The 21931-nt window shown below is 37.2% G+C and overlaps 3 protein-coding genes across 4 annotated transcripts in view; all 3 read right to left on the reverse strand.

Moving 5' to 3' along the window:
* The window catches only part of LOC132159925 (gastrula zinc finger protein XlCGF57.1-like), a 486703-nt gene that overhangs the window by 182623 nt on the left and 282149 nt on the right, over positions 1–21931 (reverse strand). The gene's annotated exons all lie outside the window — the stretch shown is intronic.
* LOC132091358 (gastrula zinc finger protein XlCGF8.2DB-like) overlaps positions 1–21931 on the reverse strand; it is a 33053-nt gene that overhangs the window by 2031 nt on the left and 9091 nt on the right. The window contains exon 1 of one of the 2 annotated variants that reach the window (XM_059497835.1): positions 438–799. The exons of the other annotated variant lie outside the window; for it this stretch is intronic. Coding sequence (XP_059353818.1) covers positions 438–606 — 169 coding nt within the window. The 5' untranslated portion in view covers positions 607–799. Of the gene's footprint in view, positions 1–437; positions 800–21931 lie in introns of those variants that run through there. 2 annotated transcript variants of the gene reach the window in all.
* Positions 14478–15719, reverse strand: LOC132096120 (zinc finger protein 239-like). The gene has a single exon (XM_059501346.1). It carries the CDS (start codon positions 15717–15719, stop codon positions 14844–14846), a length of 876 nt encoding a protein of 291 aa, XP_059357329.1. The 3' UTR covers positions 14478–14843.

Raw genomic sequence — 21931 nt, forward strand, 5'->3', positions numbered from 1 at the left:
CATCTGAACACGATCCCCAGTTGATCCATAACACCTGCACTTCATGTAAATAACATGATTTTCTGAATTTAATGTGTTTGAAAGACAAAAGCCTTCCAAAGACATAGTAACAGGCTACATGGCTAAATAATATAGTGTGAGAATTCAATTCAAAATTAGCATGTCCATCAGTGTTGAAACATAAAACATGAATGATCTGTGTAAATCCAGGGGCCATTTGTGTGAATGTCCACAAAACTGGAAGATTTTCTGAATGTATACATAAACTATGAATAATGCATTGCTATTGTGTGAATAATATATCAATAAAAAGTAACTGTAGTCGGATTACGAGTATTTTAAAACTACATTTAAAAATGGAATTGGACTACATAATCCAGATTACACGTATCACTACTCCGCTCTTGTAACACACAAAGAGAAGAATAAACACCAACCTCCTTGTTCCTCGTGTTTTACTCTCCAAGCTTCTGGTTTCTCTTGTTTTATTCTCCAGGTTTCTGGTTCCTCTTGTTTTATTCTCCAGGTTTCTGGTTCCTCTTGTTTTATTCTCCAGGTTTCTGGTTCACTCGTGTTCTCTTCACTCTCTTCTTTAATAAACAACATCTTCACAGCAGCAGATCTCAGTTCAGATGCTCAAGATATTCTTGCTTGCTTTAAAAATGAATCAATGACTGTGAGGATGAGGATATTACAGGTATTTACTGATCTGATTCAAAAACTATATTTTTCTATTTACAGAAACAACTATCTAGAACTGTCTCCCGACAAAACAACAGAGAGCACGGTGAAACAAATCTTCCTCTTCTGAAGTTTAATGGGGTTTAGCAAACAAACGTGTGTGTTTTGGCGCTACCCGCTGGACTGGAGAGAGAAGCAGTGAGAGGAGGAAAAATAAATATATATTTTTTTTAAAAAGCCGATCTGCACAAATAAATTAAACTAATTTAAGATTATAGACTCGCATGGCACTCGATACACACCAACAACTTCTTGGTTGAGGATTAGAAGACAAAATGAGAAAAGTATGTTTCAGTGGAAATCACACAAGGTTCTCTAATATAAATGGGCCATTCTACTGAATGGTTGCAATTTTCTGTCAAAACTCTTATTTATTAAAAATAAATAAATAAAATAAAATAAATATGAATGAAACCATAAAAAATGCATGTTTCTAAATGTCACCAAATTCCTCGGTTTTCCCCTAAGGCAGGTGTTTATTTAAAAAAAACTACTATGTTTGGTCTTCCAGAAGAAGAAACAACAAGAAATCAGTGGTTAAGTTGTATTTACAGCACTGTTATAGAACAGATCAACCCAAATATTCAGATCTGTGCAGCACAGAATATTGCCTGATCCTGGGAGAGAAGACAATGGGTCTGTGCTCAAAGGCTGCTTCTAAAAAGTTGGGCAGTCCCAACGTTGCAAGGACAATCTGGCACTTCTGACTAATTGTCTGTATGTTTTTTTTCATACATTTAAATAATTTGCCACTGATGATTCAAACACAAGTTTTGATCAGTGTAGACTAGCACTTGTTGTTTGTCATTTCACTGATCACAAATGCAGATATGGTTTTATTTTTGCACGGCTTTGTAAAAATAGACACGTTTCAGAAAGGCGAGGCATAGAGAATCAACAATAATGAACATTATCTGGAAAATGTTTTTTGAAGCTTAAACCACATAAACATTGCATCACACCAAGTACACAAAATAACGTTCTTTTTGGCAACATCATATGACCGTTAAAAAATATGGTTGCAAACAAGTTACTAAATGCAACCACATGGGGCTGTTGGAGACATTAAACTTCATCACACCAAACAGTTTATCAATTTACAGTTTTTTCCAGTCGTAGTATAATACGTAATACAATTAATTCTAGAATAACCAATTAATGGTTCCCACATTTTATATTGGTGGTCAACAATTTATTTTCCTTTGCCCTTAAATGCAACACAAGACTTCAGATGGAAGATGCTCGTTTTATTGCTTTCCTACTGATGCGGAGACTCAAATTAAGATTATTCCATGTAAACACCACATTTAATGGCTTAGTGGTGAAAGTGAAACGTTGTCTATGACCACTTTAAGCTGTTATGATGCATATAGATTGAGGATTTTCTAGAAGCAAGGATAAAATAATATTTTTTTGTGTAACTTACCCACCCTAACAAGGCCGAAAAGTTGGTACTTTATTCACTAAAATAAGTTTAATCTTACCATATCCACAACTCACTCAGCTCTTATTTAATAGATTCAATGCACTCATTTTATTGAATAGTATGTGGAGACACACATTTTATTAAAATATTCATATTAATCAAGGATTTATTTACTTTTCATGCACCTTCATTTGAAATGTACAGAAACTTAGCAAGTTTCATGAATTATTTTTTCGATTATCCAGGGGGAAAAGACCTTGCAAAGAGTTAGGAATGGCCCGTGGCTTGAGTGAGAGGCAGCTAGTGGCTATAACGTGGAACAGCCGGCAGATTCGACGAAGGAGCAGCTGGGGGTTGCGGCAACCACAATGATGACAATGAGAATCACAAAAAAAAAGAAAAAAAAAGTGTAGACCTTTTTATCTGCTGCGGGAGTTCACTTCCACCATAATAACCGCAGTTTATATTCCACTGGATGCTAATGCCAAGCTTGCTTTTAACGAACTTCATGCAGCCATTAGTAAACAACAGACTGCTCACCCGGAGGCTGCTTTTATTGTCGCGGGTGATTTTAATCAGCGCAAATTAAAGTCAGTACTCCCCAAATTCCACCAGCATGTTTCCTGCCACACCAGAGGAGACTTTGGATCATGTTTACACAAACATTGATGGAGCTTACACCGTGACACCCCTCCCCCACATCGGACAGTCTGATCACCTTTCTTTGTTTCTCACCACGCCATCAATGATGACCATCAAAGTGTGGCCAAAACTTCAGGACAGATTTCAATACACGGACTGGAGTATGTTTGCTTCTCAGGCTGCCTGTGGCTCTCACACAGACATTGATATCTATACCTCCTCTTTAGTGAATTACATCAACACCACCATTGTGTTACAAAAGAAAAACAGATCACAACATACCTTAATCAGAAACCATGAATGAACAAGGAGGTGCGACTTCTGCTGAAAGCCCGCAACACTGCCTTCAGGTCAGATGGTGCTCAGGCCTACAGCAAATCCAGGGCTAACCTGAAAAGGGGTATCAAAAAGGCCAAGTACTGCTACAAGCTGAATGTAGAGAAAGACTTTTCCAACTCTGACCCCCGACGCATGTGGCAGGGCATCCAGGTCATCAGTGACTACAAGTCAAGCAACTCCACTCCAACAGTCACGGACATCTCCTTCCTTAATGAGCTAAATTACTTCTATGCTCGCTTCAACAGCGACAGCAAGAAGATGGCCACCAAAATCACACCCTCAGCAGACCACCAACCCCTTAAACTCACCTCCACAGATGTCCACACTGCACTGAGCCAGATCAACGCACGCAAGGCTGCTGGCCCGGACGGCATTCCTGGATGTGTGCTTAGGACATGTGCAGAACAGCTTGCAGGGGTCTTCACAGACATTTTCAACCTGTTCCTCACCCAAGCAACTGTGCCAACATGTTTTAAGTCCATATCTATTGTGCCAGTGCCGAAACAATCCTCTCCAATGTGCCTTAATGACTATCGTCCCGTAGCACTCACACCCATCATTAGCCACATTTCCACTGTCGGGCTAATAGCGGACATGCTAGTGCGTTTCCACTGTCACTTCTGGGGCTTGATCGTGCCTCGTCAGGGCTTCCTTGGGGCCAACGGCCAGGGTTATTGGCCACATGGAAAATTTGGGCCAAAGCGGGCCAGCTAGGGCTAGAGGAAGGGTTGTGAACAAAAGCAGAGTTTCTCCGCGTCTGGAGAGCTCAGTGCTGCAGATCATTTCAGAAAGAAAGCAGCTTTAACACCAGTATTAAAGACTTTTTAAAATAAGTCGATCTCAAAACTCACTTTCAGTCATCAGAGAATGTTTGAAATAACTTGATCCGATGTGTATAATAATCACTAAACTAGGCAGAAATATTGATGCAAAAGACTATGCATGATAAACATTAACGTTACAATAGTAAACGTGGAAAATTCAACCACTTGGAGAAATCAAGACGTCAGCTTCTTATTCTCTATCACAATCCTGAATTTTATATATTTTATCGGTCATAAGTCTCGTCTCGAGAATTTAGCTCCGTGTAGCCGGTCATAAAAATATAATAATGGTTTTTGTTCGGGAGCTTTTATAAAAATATAGAGCGTCAGAGCCGCGGATCATTTCAGAAAGCTAACAGCTATAACACCAGCATTAAAAATTAAAAACTTTTTTGAATAAGTTGAGCTCAAAACTCACTTTCAGTCAGCAGCGAGTGTTTGAAATAACTTGATTCAATGTGAATTATAATCACTAAACAAGGCAGAAATATTTATAAACGATGCAAAAGACAGTGCACGCTAGGCATTAACATTACCACATCAAACATGGTAAATATGACCACTTGAAGAAATCAGACGTCAGCTTCTTATTCTCAATCACAATCGTGTTTTTATTTAGTAACTTGTAATACCTGTCATAAGTCTTGTCTCGAGAGTTTAGCTACACGTAGCCTATCATAAAAATATAATAATGTTTTTTGTTCAGGGGCTTTTATAACAATAGAGATGTTATAATTCATTCTAAATGTGATTTATAGGCTACTGTGGTTACAAATAAACCGAAACAGTCTCAACTGAATAAGCAGGCTATTTTCATAACGCTTAAGCATTAAAAATAAATAACAGAAATAAATTTATTTTTGTGTGACTAATTTTGAGTCCTGATAAATTTATTCATTATGATCAATGGATCACTTATTCTATAGTAAAACATTGATGCTTTTGAATTAAAAAATTTAACAAAGCATGCAAAAAAAAACGCTACTTTTATCACGCTCGTTTTGTGATCGTGCTAGTTCCAGTGACTTAATTCTTAGTTTCCTGATAACTTCTCTTTGTTGGAGAAATTATAAGGTTGTGTGACGTTGTTCCTGAGAGGCATGTAAAGGGCGGGTTTTAGTAAAGCGCAGCAGAGCTTCAGGACCGACTGTGGAAACGCTGCACTATTCTCCCGGTGCTACTGGCTCGAGGCTATTAGCCCTGCCTTGCCCGTTTTAAGCCCTGGCTCACACTGGCCCGACAGTGGAAACATGGCTATTATGAATTGCTTTGAGCGACTGGTCCTAGCACACCTCAAAGATTGCCCCCCATCCACACTGGAGCCACACCAATTTGCCTACCGTAAAAATAGGAGCACAGAGGATGCAGTATGCACAGTGCTGCACTCTGCACTCACACACTTGGACAATAACAACACGTATGTTAGGATGTTGTTTGTTGACTCTAGTTCAGCATTTAACACCTTGATTCCCTCCAAGCTGACCACAAAACTTGGAGACCTGGACATTAACACCTCCCTCTGCAACTGGATTATGGACTTTCTGACCAACAGGCCTCAGCATGTTAGGTCAGGCCACACCTGCTCCACCACCATCACACTCAACACCGGCGTACCACAGGGCTGTGTGCTGAGCCCATTTCTTTACTCCCTTTACACCCACGGCTGCAAGCCTGTGTATGGATCGACTTGTCCTGGACTACACACACCTCCAGCCTGGTCAAGAAGGCTCACCAGCGCCTCCTCTTCCTCAGGACACTGAAGAAGAACCAGCTGTCTTCAGCCATCCAGTGAACATTTACCGGTGAGTGATTGAGAGCATCCTGACCAGTTGCATCACAGCCTGGTATGGTAACTGCTCAGCTGGTGACTGCAATTCACTGCAGAGAGTGGTGAAAACTGCCCAACGCATCACAGGGACACCACTTCCTGCTATTGAGGACATCCAGAGGAAAAGCTGTCTACGTCGAGCTCGCAGCATTCTCAAGGACTCCTCTCACCTTGGCCACAGACTGTTTAACCTCCTGCCCTCCGGGAGGCGCTTCAGGAGCCTCCGGACAAGGAGTTCAAGATTCAGGAACAGCTTTTTCCCTACAGCTGTCTCCTTGCTGAACTCTGGCCTCTGACACCTCCCCACAACATACACACAGACTCCTCCCCCTCTTCACTACTACATTCTATATAATCCATCTGTATAGTATGTTCATAGTACACTTATCTGTATATCATGCTGATAGGATTTAAAATCTCTAAATTATGTCCATAATGCTTATCTGTAGTTATTGTACATTTGTAACATATTGTAGACCTTGTATATTTTGTACTTACTGCTTATTGCACTTTTGGTTAGATGCTAACTCCATTGTGTTTACTTGTACCTTACATGTGCAGTGACAATAAAGTTGAATCTAATTTAATATGCATTATAAGACAATTGAAAATATTATGAAACTCAAAAGAAAACACAATGATATAATTTTTATCATGAAGCAAAATGGCATACAAGAATAAAACTTTTTGACATTGTTCTTTAGGCAGGAACTCCAAAATTGTGTTTATCTGAATCTCACAGTTGAATTCCCTGGTTTTGAAGATGAAGATGACATTTATTCATTGTGGTAACTTTAGATAATGCTTCGTCATGTTGCAGTGATAGTCTCTCTGCAGTTTGGATCCTCTCATGTGTTTTCTAGGTCTCCTGACTTATTGTATCTCTTGTCACAGTGTGAACACTTATAAGGTCTCTCTCCAGTGTGTATCCTCTCATGTGCTTTCAAATGTGCTGAATGATTAAATCTTTTGTCACAGTGTGAACACGTGTGACGTTTTTCCTACAGTGTGGATGCTTTCATGCGGTTTTGTACTGGTCACTGATGTGAAAGTCTTTTCACACTCAAAGCTCATGTACTCTCCTACAGTAGTGTTTATAACGCACCTTTAAATTTAGTAGATGCAAAAAACTGTTACCACACAAATTACATGAAAGTGTCTTCTTTGAGTGAACTTTCAAGTGTTTCTTCAGAACTGAAGCCCATAAAAACTTTTTACCACACTGATTACATGTGTGCAGCTTTTCTCCAGAGTGAATGTTCATATGATCATTAAGATGTGCTGATTGTGAGAAAATCTTCCCACACTGAACACAAGTTAATGATTTCTCTCCAGTATGAGCTCTCATGTGACACTCAAGACTTGTTTTGCCTTTTAAACTCTTTTCACACTGAGTGCAGGAGAAATATTTATTTGCTCTTTTCTTTAAATCTTTCTGTTTGGTTGGAGGGCAACTCAAACTTTTTCTTCAGTTTTGACATTTTTCTCTTCAACATCACTTGATTCTTCATTCTCCTCTTTATCTTCAATCAACTCTGAAATAATTGTAAAAATGGCTATTAAATTATTAACAAATAACTTGAACATAAAAGTGAACCCTAATGTAACAGTGCAGGACTCCAGACTAACATTTGAGAGCAGTGCCACTAAGTTCTACAGATGGTGGCACCAGAAGCAGATTTGGTAGCGCTTTTTTCAAACTCAATTTGTTATAAACCTGAATGAGTTTTTTTTCTTCTGTTTAACATAAAAAGTTATTTTGAAGAATGTGGAAAACTAAAAAGTTGCTGGTCCCCAGTGACTTTCATTTTTTTTCCTACTAAGTCAGTTGGCATCAGCAACTGTTTGGTTACCCACATTCTACAAAATATCTTCTTTTGTCCAATGCAAGAGTAAATAATCACTTTTTATAACCTAATGTCTATAATTTATTAAAATTGTTGGGTGAACTGTCCCTTTAATGACAAGCAGCTGAATGTTTAATACTGTCCCTTTAAGAGCTGGACACATCTGTTTTTCTCTCATCTGTTAACTTTCACTTTAGATATTAACTGTGTTCCTATGTAAATATTGTGTATTTTTGACTATAAGCCCAAAAAGTTTCTAATAGGTGTTTGTCTTAAGAAACATTTTCTTTTTATACTTGTTGAAATTCTCTTCACATGCTCATAGCAATCATTAAGCGGCTTAAATGTATTTGTATATACTGTATAAGGCGTAGGACCAAGAAATGTATGTCCAATCAAAATGTCTGAGTGTTTTAAATAGCTTTCCTACCTGCCTGTCAACGTATGCATTTGCATACCTCTGTGCACCCTGTTCGCAAGGGTTTACTTCACATCAGAACATGGATTGGAACTGGAAACCACTAATATAACCGGCAGATGATGCAGAGAGCATGCCTCTGAGATATGCTAGTCTCGCGAGTTTGTTTATAGGAGCAAAGGAAACAAAGTTTCCTTACTTTAGCAAAGGAAAACCAGTCTCATCATGGGTTATATCAAAATCCGCCATATCTAAATTTTTCTATACAATTCACAATTTTTTTGTCCAAGTTGCTAAACGGTGCAGCTCAAACGATTAGCACCTTTTTTATGCTTTTGTTTCATTTGACGTTTCTCATATGCAACAGAAACACCAGCTCTTATGAGTTGGGTAATGTGATGGTAACACCACCAGAAAAAAAATGGCTGCTAAATTAAATGATTTAGTCACAGTCTGGAGCCCTGCAGTACAAAGTAGACAATTGTGTTAAAAAAAAATCTTCAAATCATTATTATTATTTGTTTTTAAATATTATAGACACAAACCACATGTTTTTTTTAGGGAAAACAACAAATATGTTTGATCAACAACAAAATTGACCAGGAGCTTCATTAACAGGTGATCAGACCATTCAGAAGGCAGAGATTATGTGCCACTGTTGCTATCCACAATATTATTCGACAGCTATGTCCGCTCTCCATACACATCCATGTTAAAACAGTGTCAAAAAAGATAAATTAAATTTAAACTTTATATATATAAAAAGCACGCAGGGCTAAGCTCTGCTGTTTTAGGCTGTCACAGTAATGGCAATAAGCTAAAGGAAATCCTTTAAAGTACTTGTTTTGGATACCAGAAAATCTGTCCATGATTTAAGCTGTCCGCTATATGCATGGCTTGCACTGCTTAAGTTAAAATAATAATGTGAAATAAAAAAATAATATGTAAAAAAAAAAAAAGTGTGCTCTTATTCTGCGGACAAAATCCTGTGAACTTTGGCGCTACAAGCGATCTGTCAGGACACAAAATGGTATTATTTGATTTTCTTTTAAAGTTACAAAATTTAAAAGCTGAGTCCTGAGACATTTTTACATACCAGAAGAAATCTGATGTGTCTTGTCTGTTGGCACGCTGTCAGTTTCCTCTTTGCTTTGCGATGAATTTTTCACTGCGTGAGAACATGATGTGGTGTTAGAGCAGAATTATTTAGCAACAGTAACTATGGAGGGTGGGTCTTTGCGAACATTCAAGAATTGATTCAAGTAATGATAGATCTCTCGTTAAGGTATCTCAGTATTACTATTCTTATGATACGGCACATAAGTTCGGTTCTTTAAAGGCATTGGTTTCTTTTTCCATGAACAAAATACCCCATTAAATACTGTGTTCTGGTACCCAACCCGGCTTACAAGAGAAACAAATAAGGATCAGTTGCAAAGCTACATGACAGTATATCTTGAATCTGCATTTTCTAAATACATCTTAAGTGGAACAATAATTAGTGATTTTAAAAACAACAGTGAAAATAAATAAGAAAGCACAATAATAAAATGTTTTGACAGTTATTTGGAGAGGAACTCAATTTCAGCTGTATCTTGAATACTTACTGTGATTGTTTTTTGTATGTCTTTGTAGAGAAGATGAACGATTGAAACATTTCCCACATGCAGTGCAGTCATACAGTTTCTCTCCAGTGTGGATCCTCTGGTGCAGTTTTAAACACTTTGCTGTAGTAAAAGTCTTTTCACACTCAAAGCACATGAACTCTCTCACACCAGTGTGTGTTTTCTGATGTTCTTTTAAAATTGAAAAACATGAAAAACTCTTTCCACACAAATAACATGAATACAGCTTCCCTTTTGTATGAACCGTCAGGTGTTTCTTCAGGACTGAATCCCTCAAAAATGTTTTATCACACTGATCACATGAGTACAGTTTCTCTCCCGTGTGGATGTTCATGTGTTTCCTAAGGCTTGCTAATTGTGTGAAACTCTTCCCGCACTGATCACATGTGTATGGTTTCTCTCCAGTATGAACTCTCATGTGAACATCAAGACTATATATGCTTTTCAAACTCTTTCCACAAAGATTACATGTGTACAGTTTCTCTTCTGTATGAACAATCATGTGTGTCATAAGTCTTCCTTTTCCTGCAAAACTTTTCCCGCATTGATCACATGTGTACGGTTTCTCTCCGGTGTGGATCCTCTCATGTGTTTTCAGAGTTGTTGACTGACTGAATCTCTTGTCACAGTGTGAACACTTGTAAGGTTTATCTCCAGTGTGGATGCTCATGTGTACCTTAAGGTTCGCTAAGTATGCAAAACTTTTTCCACACTGATTACATGTGAACGGTTTCTCTCGTGTATGAATTCTCATATGTGTCATAAGGCTTTCTTTTCGTGTGAAACTCCTCCCGCACTGACCACATGTGTGTGGTTTCTCTCCAGTGTGGATGTTTATGTGTACCTTAAGGCTTAACAATTGTGTGAAGCTCTTCCCACATTTGTCACAAGTGAATGGTTTCTCTCCCGTGTGAATTCTCATATGAACATCAAGATTATATTTGCTTGTCAAACTCTTTCCACACTGACTGCAGGTGAAAGATTTCTTGGCTCCTCTTGACTTTAAAGCATTCTGTTTGGTTTTGCCATGATTTTTCTTTTCAACTTCACTCAATTCTTTGTTCTCCTCACTTTCCTCAATAAAATCTGAAATAAAAGCAACAACAGATTATTTGTAAGTAAACAAAAAAGGAGAAATGTGAAAAAATTGAAACCTGATGTTATAATGTGTGGTGGAATGGAAACCAGTCACCATGTGACTGTTTGCATTGTTGACAAATCAGAACAAACTGATAATTAGGAACAAACTATTTAAAGAGGATTATTACCTTGTCCATGCATGATGGAAATGCGCAAAATCTCACTGCAGCGGAAATGTAATGAGGTGGGAGTACCACATGCTACAGTATGAAAAGTGAGTCTGTTTGGGAGTAGGGGAGTGAGGTGAAGGACACAAATAGTGGACTGAAGGAAGGTGCGTGCCCTGGATTATGCCATATTACCGGTCTTATAGTCTGTGCTGTGAACAAAGTTCTTGTTGTCCACCTGTACTCCTAATGCTCCAATCTGAAGACCAGCTACACACTGTACAAGCACAACACATACACTACACACTAGGGCTGGTCCGAATACCATTTATCTGTAAAGCTTCTTCAGTAATCAATGAAAAATTTATGAAAATTTATAAAAAAATAAACACAGTGTCAACACCAGACGCTGCACCATGACAAATTCCCAACAGTGAACACGCATACATCTAAACCAAGAACATTTCTTTATTTAAGGTTAATCTTTATTTAAATGTCCGTTTGTCATTCGCATTCAGTTTATAATAACGACCCAGAACAAAGAATATTCTTTAATTCTTTATCGTTAGGTTTGCACATTTACATTTACAATTCATCTTTATATACAGGTGCTGGTCATATAATTAGAATATCATCAAAAAGTTGATTTCACTAATTCCATTCAAAAAGTTTAACTTGTTTATTATATTCATTCATTACACACAGACTCATATATTTCAAATGTTTATTTCTTTTAATTTTGATGATTACAACTGACAACTAAGGAAAATCCCAAATTCCGTATCCCAGAAAATTTGAATATTGTGAAAAGGTTCAATATTGAAGACATCTGGTGCCACACTCTAATCAGCTTATTAACTCAAAACGCCTGCAATGGACTTTAAATGGTCTCTCGGTCTAGTTCTGTAGGTTACACAATCATGGGGAAGACTGCTGACTTGACAGTTGTCCAAAAGATGACCACTGACACCTTGCACAAGGAGGGCAAGACACAAAAGGTCATTCCAAAAGAGGCTGGCTGTTCACAGAGCTCATTAATAGAGAAACAAAGGAAAGGAAAAGATGTGGTAGAAAAAAAAGTGTACAAGCAATAGGGATAACCACACCCTGGAGAGGATTGTGAAACAAAACCCATTCAAAAATGTGGGGGAGATTCACAAAGAGTGGACTGCAGCTGGAGTCAGTGCTTCAAGAACCACTACGCACAGACGTATACAAGACATGGGTTTCAGCTGTCACATTCCTTGTGTCAAGCCACTCTTGAACAACAGACAGCGTCAGAAGCGTCTGGCTTCAAAAAGGACTGGACTGCTGCTGAGTGGTCCAAAGTTATGTTCTCTGATGAAAGTAAATTTTGCATTTCCTTTGGAAATCAGGGTCCATGGTATCCGTTCATAATTGGCCAGCAAACTCGTCTGACCTTAATTGGAAGAGGAAAATGCGATTATGCCAGACCCAAGAATGCAGAAGAGCTGAAGGCCACTATCAGAGCAACCTGGACTCTCATAACACCTGAGCAGTGCATCAGACTGATCGACTCCATGCCACGTCGCATTGCTGCAGTAATTCAGGCAAAAGGAGCCCCAACTCAGTATTGAGTGCTGTACATGCTCATACTTTTCATGTTCATACTTTTCAGTTGGCCAAGATTTCTAAAAATCCTTTCTTTGTATTGGTCTTAAGTAATATTCTGATTTTCCTTAGTTGTCAGTTATAATTAAACAAATTAAAAGAAATGTGAAATATATCAGTCTGTACTTTGTGATGATATTCTAATTATATGACCAGGACCTGTACCATTTGCTGAGGTTGCCCAAGGGATGAGGAAAAGGTTATGTCTTTGATTAATAGATTTTGTTGTTTGTACATTTATGGTATTTAATTTATATTTTGTTTTTCTTTATATTGATTGAATATTTTTCTAATTGATTTGACTTTGATTTATTGAATGTTTTATGTTTAATGTGATGTTTCATTGGTTTCCCTCTTAATTTGTAACAGGTCCATCTTTTCCTTTATAAACTGTTGCTTTGGTCAAGTAAAGGTTATTTTTTTTTTGGTTGGGTTTCTGTCTGAATATTTTCAGGTGCTGCATAATATCATTGCGCCTGCTGCACCCATGGTACGGCAGAAAAGTTCCTTGATTATCATGCCAGAATGAGAGTATAGTTCCTTATATACCAGCTCAAATGCTCAGCTGCTGACTGCAATTCACTGCAGAGAGTGGTGAAAACTGCCCAACGCATCACAAGGGACACCACTTCCTGCTCTTGAGTACATCCAGAGGAAACGCTGTCTACGACGAGCTCGCAGCATTCTCAAGGACTCCTCTCACCCTGACCATGGACTGTTTAACATCCTGCCCTCCGGGAGGTGCTTAAGGAGCCTCCGGACAAGGACCTCAAGTTTCAGGAACAGCTCTTTCCCTACAGCTGTCTCCTCTCTGAACTCTGCCCTCTAAAACCCCTCAACACCCCCCCACCCCCACCCACCATACACACTAGGCGTTTCTCAATGTCAAGGATACTTCCTTGGCAGGACTGGTCCTTCCAAGTGACTTCCTTCAGAGGCTAGGCGAGGCTCCTCTTTAGCATTCGGAGAACATGTAAATGGAACAGGCTAGCAAGTGCACGTCATCGCATCATTACGTCAGTAAAAAGGTCCGTTTGAATAACGCTGTGAATGGTATAATATTAACGTTAAATTTCTTTGGACAACTTAACTAGTTATTTATAAAAGAAATGCCGGTGACGCATCCAAGCTAACAATTGTTAAATGACAGGGCCGGTTCAGTTAGCCATCAATAACGTAATTTGTATTTGTATAATTTACAATATCAATATGGTAGTAATTTGTACTGGCATTTAAACGTTAAACTTTACTTATATTTACTACAGTTATAACAAATGTTTGGTAACGTAAATAAAAACAGTTAACGCTCCGACTCCGCTAACGTTCAAGATAACAAGATAGCAAAGCTGTGCGCATAGGATTGTGGGTGATTTGAGAGCGCGAAGGCTACACGTATGCATCCTTTCCTGTGTATGGGATATTTTTCGAATGAAGGACTCAGTCGTTGGTTGAAATTCCTTTAATCCTCGACATTGGAACAGGCCTTTGACGGATGTGAAATACTGGCTTCCAAGGATCCTTCCTTGTCATTGAGAAACTCCTACAGACTCCTCACCCCTTCTCATCATTACATCTGACTGATTTATTTACAACAAGCAAAAACTTATCACTTGCACTACTGTCTGTTCATCCAGAAACACTAAGTAATCCATTTGCACACTGTAATATTTTCTATGCACTTTACTGTCCATTGCAATGTAAATTATGTTCATATGTTCATAGTTCTGCCTATAGTGTACATACACTTTTATATACTCCATCTGTATAGTATGTTCATAGTACACTTATCTGTATATCATGCTGATAGTATTTAAAATCTCTAAATTATGTCCATAATACTTATCTGTAGTTATTGTACATTTGTAACATATTGTAGACCTTGTATATTTTGTACTTACTGCAATTGCACTTCTGGTTAGATGCTAACTGCATTTCTTTGCCTTGTACCTTACATGTGCAGTGACAATAAAGTTGAATCTAATCTAATATGCATTATAAGACAATTGAAATTATATTATGAAACTCATAAGAAAACACAATGATATAATTTTTATCATGAAGCAAAATGGCATACAAGAATAAAACTTTTTGACATTGTTCTTTAGGCAGGAAGTCCAAAATTGTGTTTATCTGAATCTCACAGTTGAATTCCCTGGTTTTGAAGATGAAGATGACATTTATTCATTGTGGTAACTTTAGATAATGCTTCGTCATGTTGCAGTGATAGTCTCTCTGCAGGTTGGATCCTCTCATGTGTTTTCTAGGTCTCCTGACTTATTGAATATCGTCAGAGTGTGAACACTTATAAGGTCTCTCTCCAGTGTGAATTTTCTCATGTTTTTTTAGACTTGATGAATCCCTGAATCTCGTGTCACAGTGTGAACACTTATAAGGTTTCTCTCCAGTGTGGATCCTCTCATGTGCTTTCATGTCTCCGGACTTATTGAATCTCTTGTCACAGTGTGAACACTTATAAGGTTTCTCTCCAGTGTGGATCCTCTCATGCGTTTTCAAATGTGCTGAATGATTAAATCTTTTGTCACAGTGTGAACACTTGTAAGGTTTCTCTCCAGTGTGGATCCTCTCATGTGCTTTTAGATTTGATGTTTCCCTGAATCTCTTGTCACAATGCGAACACTTATAAGGTTTCTCACCAGTGTGGATCCTCTCATGTGCTTTTAGATTTGATAAATCACTGAATCTCTTTTCACAATGTGAACACTTATAAGGTTTTTCTCCAGTGTGGATCCTCTCATGCGTTTTCAAATGTGCTGAATGATTAAATCTTTTGTCACAGTGTGAACACTTGAGATGTTTTTCTCCAGTGTGGATGCTTTCATGCAGTTTTCTACTGGTCGCTGATGTGAAAGTCTTTTCACACTCAAAGCACATGTACTCTCCTACAGTAGTATGTTTTTGACACACCTTTAAATTTGAAAAATTCAAATTACATGAATGCGTCTTCTTTGAGTGAACTTTCAAGTGTTTCTTCAGAACTGAAGCCCATAAAAACTTTTTACCACACTGATTACATGTGTGCAGCTTTTCTCCAGAGTGAATGTTCATATGATCATTAAGATGTGCTGATTGTGAGAAAATCTTCCCACACTGAACACAAGTTAATGATTTCTCTCCAGTATGAGCTCTCATGTGACACTCAAGACTTGTTTTGCCTTTTAAACTCTTTTCACACTGAGTGCAGGTGAAAGATTTATTTGCTCTTCTTTTCTTTAAATCTTTCTGTTTGGTTGGAGGGCAACTCAAAGGTTTTTCTTCAGTTTTGACATTTTTCTCTTCAACATCACTTGATTCTTCATTCTCCTCTTTATCTTCAATCAAATCTGAAATAATTGTAAAAATGGCTAATAAGTTATTAACAAATAACTTGAACATAAAAGTGAACCCTAATGTAACTCCAGACTAACATTTGAGAGCAGTGCCACAGATGGTAGCACCAGAAGCAGATTTGGTAGCGCTGGGGCTAATGTATGGGGTATAAAAAAACAAAGATAATTTTATCATAAAATTATTGTTCTCCATTAATAGGTGCAGTTACTAATGATATAACATTTTATCGATACCGATACAGTTATCGATACTATTTGTTGCAAAAATATTAAGTGAAAAGTTTTTGAAAATGAGAAAAAGTAATTTTATTACTGCTGAACTTTAGCAACTGTAATAAAGTTTGTCAGTCAAGAAAAGTTAGTTTTTTTAAAATACGGAATTGTTCACCCAAAAATGAAAACTGTAATCATTTTTTCAAACTCAATTTGTTATAAACCTGAATGAGTTTCTTTCTACTGTTGAACATAAAAAGTAATTTTGAAGAATGTGGAAAACTAAAAAGTTGCTGGTCCCCAGCAGTGTTGGGGGTAGCGAGTTACAAAGTAACGGATTAAAGTAACTATATTACTTTTTTGGGTAACAAAGTAAAGTAATGCATTACACTAATAATATTGGTAACTACACTACTAGACTATAGGAACGCGCTTTCCTGCATTACACATGCCGTATTTGCCTGTGTGGAAAGTTCGGTGTGTAATTGATCTTAGTGCTTAAGAGTGTTTTCTACGAGTAATTTTACGATCATTCGTTATTGTTTGACGTGCATTTCCCAACATTGCACAGCTGTGGTTCAAGTGCTACGTAGGAGTATCTCTCCGTTTGTTAAGTGCTGAAATGTCATCTTATAGAGGGTTTCATCAGGTGCACGCGCCTGGTCCCAAGTTAACTTCCGGTCTGTGTTGTGTATATCGGTCTGGCTGCGGTGCCTTCTACAAACGCAGTTAAAGTTAAGGTGATGAGTTAACTGAAGTTGGGCTCAGGTGGTTGTGATGTGGGATGTGTTTCCCATACATTTACTTATTTTTGGAGACTTGCCACGATTTTAAAAATAAGCGATTTTGCAAAAGGCTTTGTTGAATAAACATGAGCACGTACTGCACATTTAATAATAATAGTAATTCCTAACATTTATATGTTTAAATATCAAAACGAGACACAGGTGTTTTTATATCACTGTACTTCTGAAGGAAGACTTGCATGTTATATGTCTGATAAAGCAGCGTTTGTGAGCTCAGCGCTGCTTTGTTTACAGCTGTTATTAGGGAAACCTCTATTTCTTGCGCTTTAAAGGTGCTCTTGCTTAACCATTTTTTCCATTTTTTAATTTATAATAGAGCTGAAACAACGAATCGATTTAATCGATTAAAATCAATTACTAAAATAGTTGTCAACTAATTAAGTCATCGATTAGTTGCTAAACAACTTTTTTTGTGCATATTTTGTGCATATTTTAAATCTGCGGTGACCAAAGTGTGGCAGTACTGAGCCACCGCAGGTTTTACTCCGCCAGTACAGCAGGAGAAGTAGCGAATAGCCAATAGCTGGCCTCGTTTTATGTCACGTGCTTCCCGAACTGCATCTGCAGCATTCAGCTAGATGGTGGAGACAGACTGCAGTGAGCTTGAGAAAGAAAAAGACAGAAAAAGAAAAAAGCGGAAGATAAAACTAATCGAACGAAGTCATCCAAATTGTGGGAGAACTTTACTTTGAGCCTTCAAAAAAGAAGAGTAACCTGTAAACTGTTTAAGACTTTTATTTGTGCAGATTCTCCAGTACAATGTTGTTTGCAAATGTTTAGTTGTAAAAGCTGATAACATTGCTTTTTAAAAGATTTACAAACCTGTTCTGTGATCAGTTTGTCGTTTACAAGTTCATAATTCAGTCGTGCAGCCTAATTATGACTGAATGAGAGAGGTAAATGTTTAAAGATATTTGAAATGCACTTTTTTTCTAAGTATTCACTGCTCTTTTTCACACAGCAGGTTTTTTGTGTGTCAATTTTTTTTTTTCTGGACAACCTTCTGATGGATTTTACTTTAAATTGTGAGTTCCATTCAGGTTTCATGCCACTGGCACTTTATTCGAAGGATTGTTTACAATTTCACAGCATAAGCTATAAAGCTGTTTCCCAGGTATAAGTTGTGTGTTTACAGGAAAAAAATAATAAATTGCAATGTATTGCAAATTTATTTTGTTTTATTCTTATTCTTCGTGAAAATATGTTCTGAAAGATTCCTTAAGCTTTGTTCGGGATGTTAAACTACTTTAGGAGCTCTAAGGACTGCCATGGTGAAAACATTATTTTAAATCTCCTTGTGAAATTTGCTAGAGTATGGGTCAGTGTTCTGATTGCAGAAGAGTTCGACAAAGGATTACTAACACAATAAAACAACTCCAGGTATATTTTTGATGAGGATATGACAATGCAAAATGGTTAAAATCTCTAAAAAGTCTATGTTGAATGATAAAGACCCTTTGTTAATAATTTAATTGGAAAAAATGGGCAAAACTAAAATATAAGTACATAAAGATTAATCGTAAAAATAATCGACAGATTAACCGATTATCCTAATAATCGTTAGTTGCAGCCCTAATTTTAAATAGTAAATTCCCTTTGTTTACCAAAAAATAAAGTTTGCTTAATTTTCAATATATTAAAGAAAATCTAAATGAATGTTTTATGCCTTCATTTGATAACTAGACAAATGTAAATACACAACAGAATTTCTGAGGAAAAAAACATTTCATAAGGCTATTTTAAGAAAATTTTTATAAATGTTATTTGTATGCATTTAAATAATTATTACACATGCTAAAAAAAAAAAAAATCAAACATATGGTGAAGAAAAAATAAAACATTTCATAGGGCCCTAAACAACAATTTCTTTTAAACTTTTAATAAATTGCTGTGAAAATGTATAAGTGTTATGATTTAAATTAAGACATGCATTTTGATTAATACTATTAAATTTAACCATTAAAAAGGAGATGAGAAGAAACTAAACAGAAAAAAATGGAATCCAGAAAAATTTAAATGGAAAACGGAATTTGGAAAAAGAAATCATCTAAAAAATTAAAAAAGTAAAGTAATAAGTAGTGAAGTTACTTTTCAAATGCAGTAACTATCTGCGGTAAGTATCTCATTACAATTTAAAGAAGTAACTAATTACATTTTTTGAGTAACTACCCCAACACTGGTCCCCAGTGACTTTCATATTCTTTTTTTTCCTACTACAGGGAACTACACTAACCTTTTCCACTGGTGGCACTTGCGCTACTAACTTTTTTAGTTACTGGCACAAAACATGATTTGGTCGCACAAATTATTTATAGTATAGTAATTACTGGAGAATAATGAACAATAATGAAACTGTATTGCATACAGATTTGCTTTTTATTTTACTTGCCATCTTTTAAACCCCATGTCTTCTTGTTTTATTTCTTATAGTACACAGAGTGCATTGCTCCGTCTTGTAGCTGCCCTCTAACCCCATTGTATAGTGGGCCCTGCTTAAAATTGTTTAATTTGTACTGTATGTTCATTCTCTTTATTTATTTGTGCTATTTACACAATTTTTAAGTTTGTTTTTGTTAATTTAAAATAGAACTGCATAGTCTTCACTGTAAAATAAAATACACAGTCAAACCAAAATGTATTCAGACACCTTCAACATTTCTCACATTATCACAGTTTATTTGCTGTAGTTTAGAAATTGGTAATAAAATATGACAATAACTCAGAACAAATTCCTCTTGATAATGTCAGATAACTTTGATAGAAAGATATGTAATGGAATCAACCAAAACTTCAGACAACTGTCATTATGACGATATTTACACAACTATCAATACTTTGTTGAACAGTTACCAAGCAAGCAATGCTTAATTTTGTTCAGTCTGTGGTGTGAAAAGGTTGCATTAGCAATTAAAGAAAGAAACACTTAAGCACAAAATGGTCAGGTCCCTAATTATTATTATTATTAATCAATTTCACTGGTAGTCTACAGTATGAAGAATTTTTGGGTTATAATATTTCACAGATCACTGTATTTTGCCATACTCACTTACATAAATGAACTAGTGTCCTGCACCCACTAGTAAAACAATATAATCAATTCTATCAGATTTTTGGATTGACTTAATTGACTTGATAAATTCTTGTTAAAACTAGTAATTCAGTCAAGAGCAGTGAGTGATTTACTTTAATTTTCATACATTAAAGACACCGACAGCAGAGCTAGTAAATTAGGCGCGATCACTTTAAGAGACGCATTCAATTTCTTTGTCAACTCTTTACTTTCACTTAAGACATAACCACAGACTTTTTCAAACACACTTTCCAAGACGGGTATTTTGACATATTTTGTATTTGTTGTCGGTACAAAAGCAAGAAGACTTAAGCCGCGTTCAGACTGCATGATTTTAACCCAGTTTTTGGCTCGCCGACAGGTTTTGAGAAATCGCAGGCAATTGCCTGAAATCACAGGCAAATCGGTGCTCGTTCACGCGTGTGACAATCACGCTGTGTGAATGAGCAAAGATGCGATCTGAGAGAATCGCCGACAAGTCGCCGATGCTCGTGAGACATTTGGCATGCTAAATATCTGGACCTGTCGGCGATTCAAAATCATGCTGTGTGAAAAGTGTTCTGACTGAAAACTACATCAGCGATGACTGACAGCCAATGAGAGAGCAAGATACAGAGCAGCGGGGAGTTCGGGGAGGAGTTATAGACCACAATATCAGCAAGCATGATATAAGAACACACAATCCTTGTTCCTCGCGTCTCCTCAACCATTTCCTCCTCCATAATCGTATTTTCTTTTTCTTGTTTTCGCTGCAAATCAGCGCACAGGCAATTCTTACTGCAAGCTTCTTGCGGACTACCATTTTTAATAATAATCCCAGTCTCCCTAGAGAACTACAGTCTTGTACGCGTGATATCGCATTGTTTTCTTGTCACATCTCGCGTGTGTTTGGTTGTGAAGTGTAGTTTGCATGCCAGACAGAGTTGTCGTCAATTCTTCCTATTGTAAAGTCATGCAGTGTGAAACCTTCTGTCGCTCATCCATCGTGCAGTGTGAACACAGCAGTGACTGAATGCTGGCCAAGATAGTCATGCAGTGTGAAAAAAACAGTGACCCGACTACTTTGAAAATCGTGCAGTCTGAACTCGGCTTTAGAGACTCTCTGCTTGCGCCCTGAACACCAGAACACCGCGGTGCTGAATTGAGCTCATTCGCTTTTCGCTTTTTTTTCTGTTTATTTAAACTGCGATTTGTATTTGTTCGTTCAGGTGCAGGAGGACGCAAACGCCCTGAAGGAGAGCTCGGTTGAGTGTTGCTGTCCGCGAGACGCGGCTCTCTCGTGCAGACCGAACAGTGCGCGCGAGTAACCATCTGGCTCAGTTCAGCTTTCCCGCATCGCGGGGCTGAAGCCAACTTGATGTGTTGAATGCTCGGAGCACGTTATAAAACGTATTCTTAAAATACACATTTCTGTTTTAATAAATGCTCATATTAATTCATAGCATAACACATAAGTAGGTACAAAAATAATCAGTGATACATTTGCGAACCCATAAAAATTTGGGTCGCAATGGCATTTCAAAAGTTTGCATAAGTGACCATTTTGGTCGCAGTGTAGTTCCCTGTACTATCAAAGACACTGGGCTCCTGCAACTTTTTGGTTACCCACATTCTACAAAATATCTTCTTTTGTCCAACGCAAGGGTAAATAATGACTTTATAGAACCTAAATGACTATAATTTATTAAAATTGTTGAGTGAACTGTCTTTCTCTTTAATGACAAGCGGCAGAATGTTTAGTATGGTCCCTTTAAGAGCTGGACGCATCTGTTTTTCTTTCAACTGTTTACTTTCACTTTAGATATTAACTGTGTTCCTATGTAAATAGTGTGTGTTTTTGACCGTATTAGCCCAATAAGTTTCTAATTAAAGGTGCAATAGGTGTTTGTCTTCAGAAACATTTTTTTTATACTTGTTGAAATTCTC

This window comes from Carassius carassius, chromosome 1, assembly GCF_963082965.1.
Source record: "Carassius carassius chromosome 1, fCarCar2.1, whole genome shotgun sequence".
In the NCBI taxonomy this organism is placed as follows: Eukaryota; Metazoa; Chordata; class Actinopteri; order Cypriniformes; family Cyprinidae; genus Carassius; species Carassius carassius.

What these genes read in the sequence shown, in the direction of transcription:
- LOC132096120 (XM_059501346.1), bottom strand. Translation starts at nt 15,719, where the DNA reads ATGAGAGCTCATACTGGAGAGAAATCATTAACTTGTGTTCAGTGTGGG.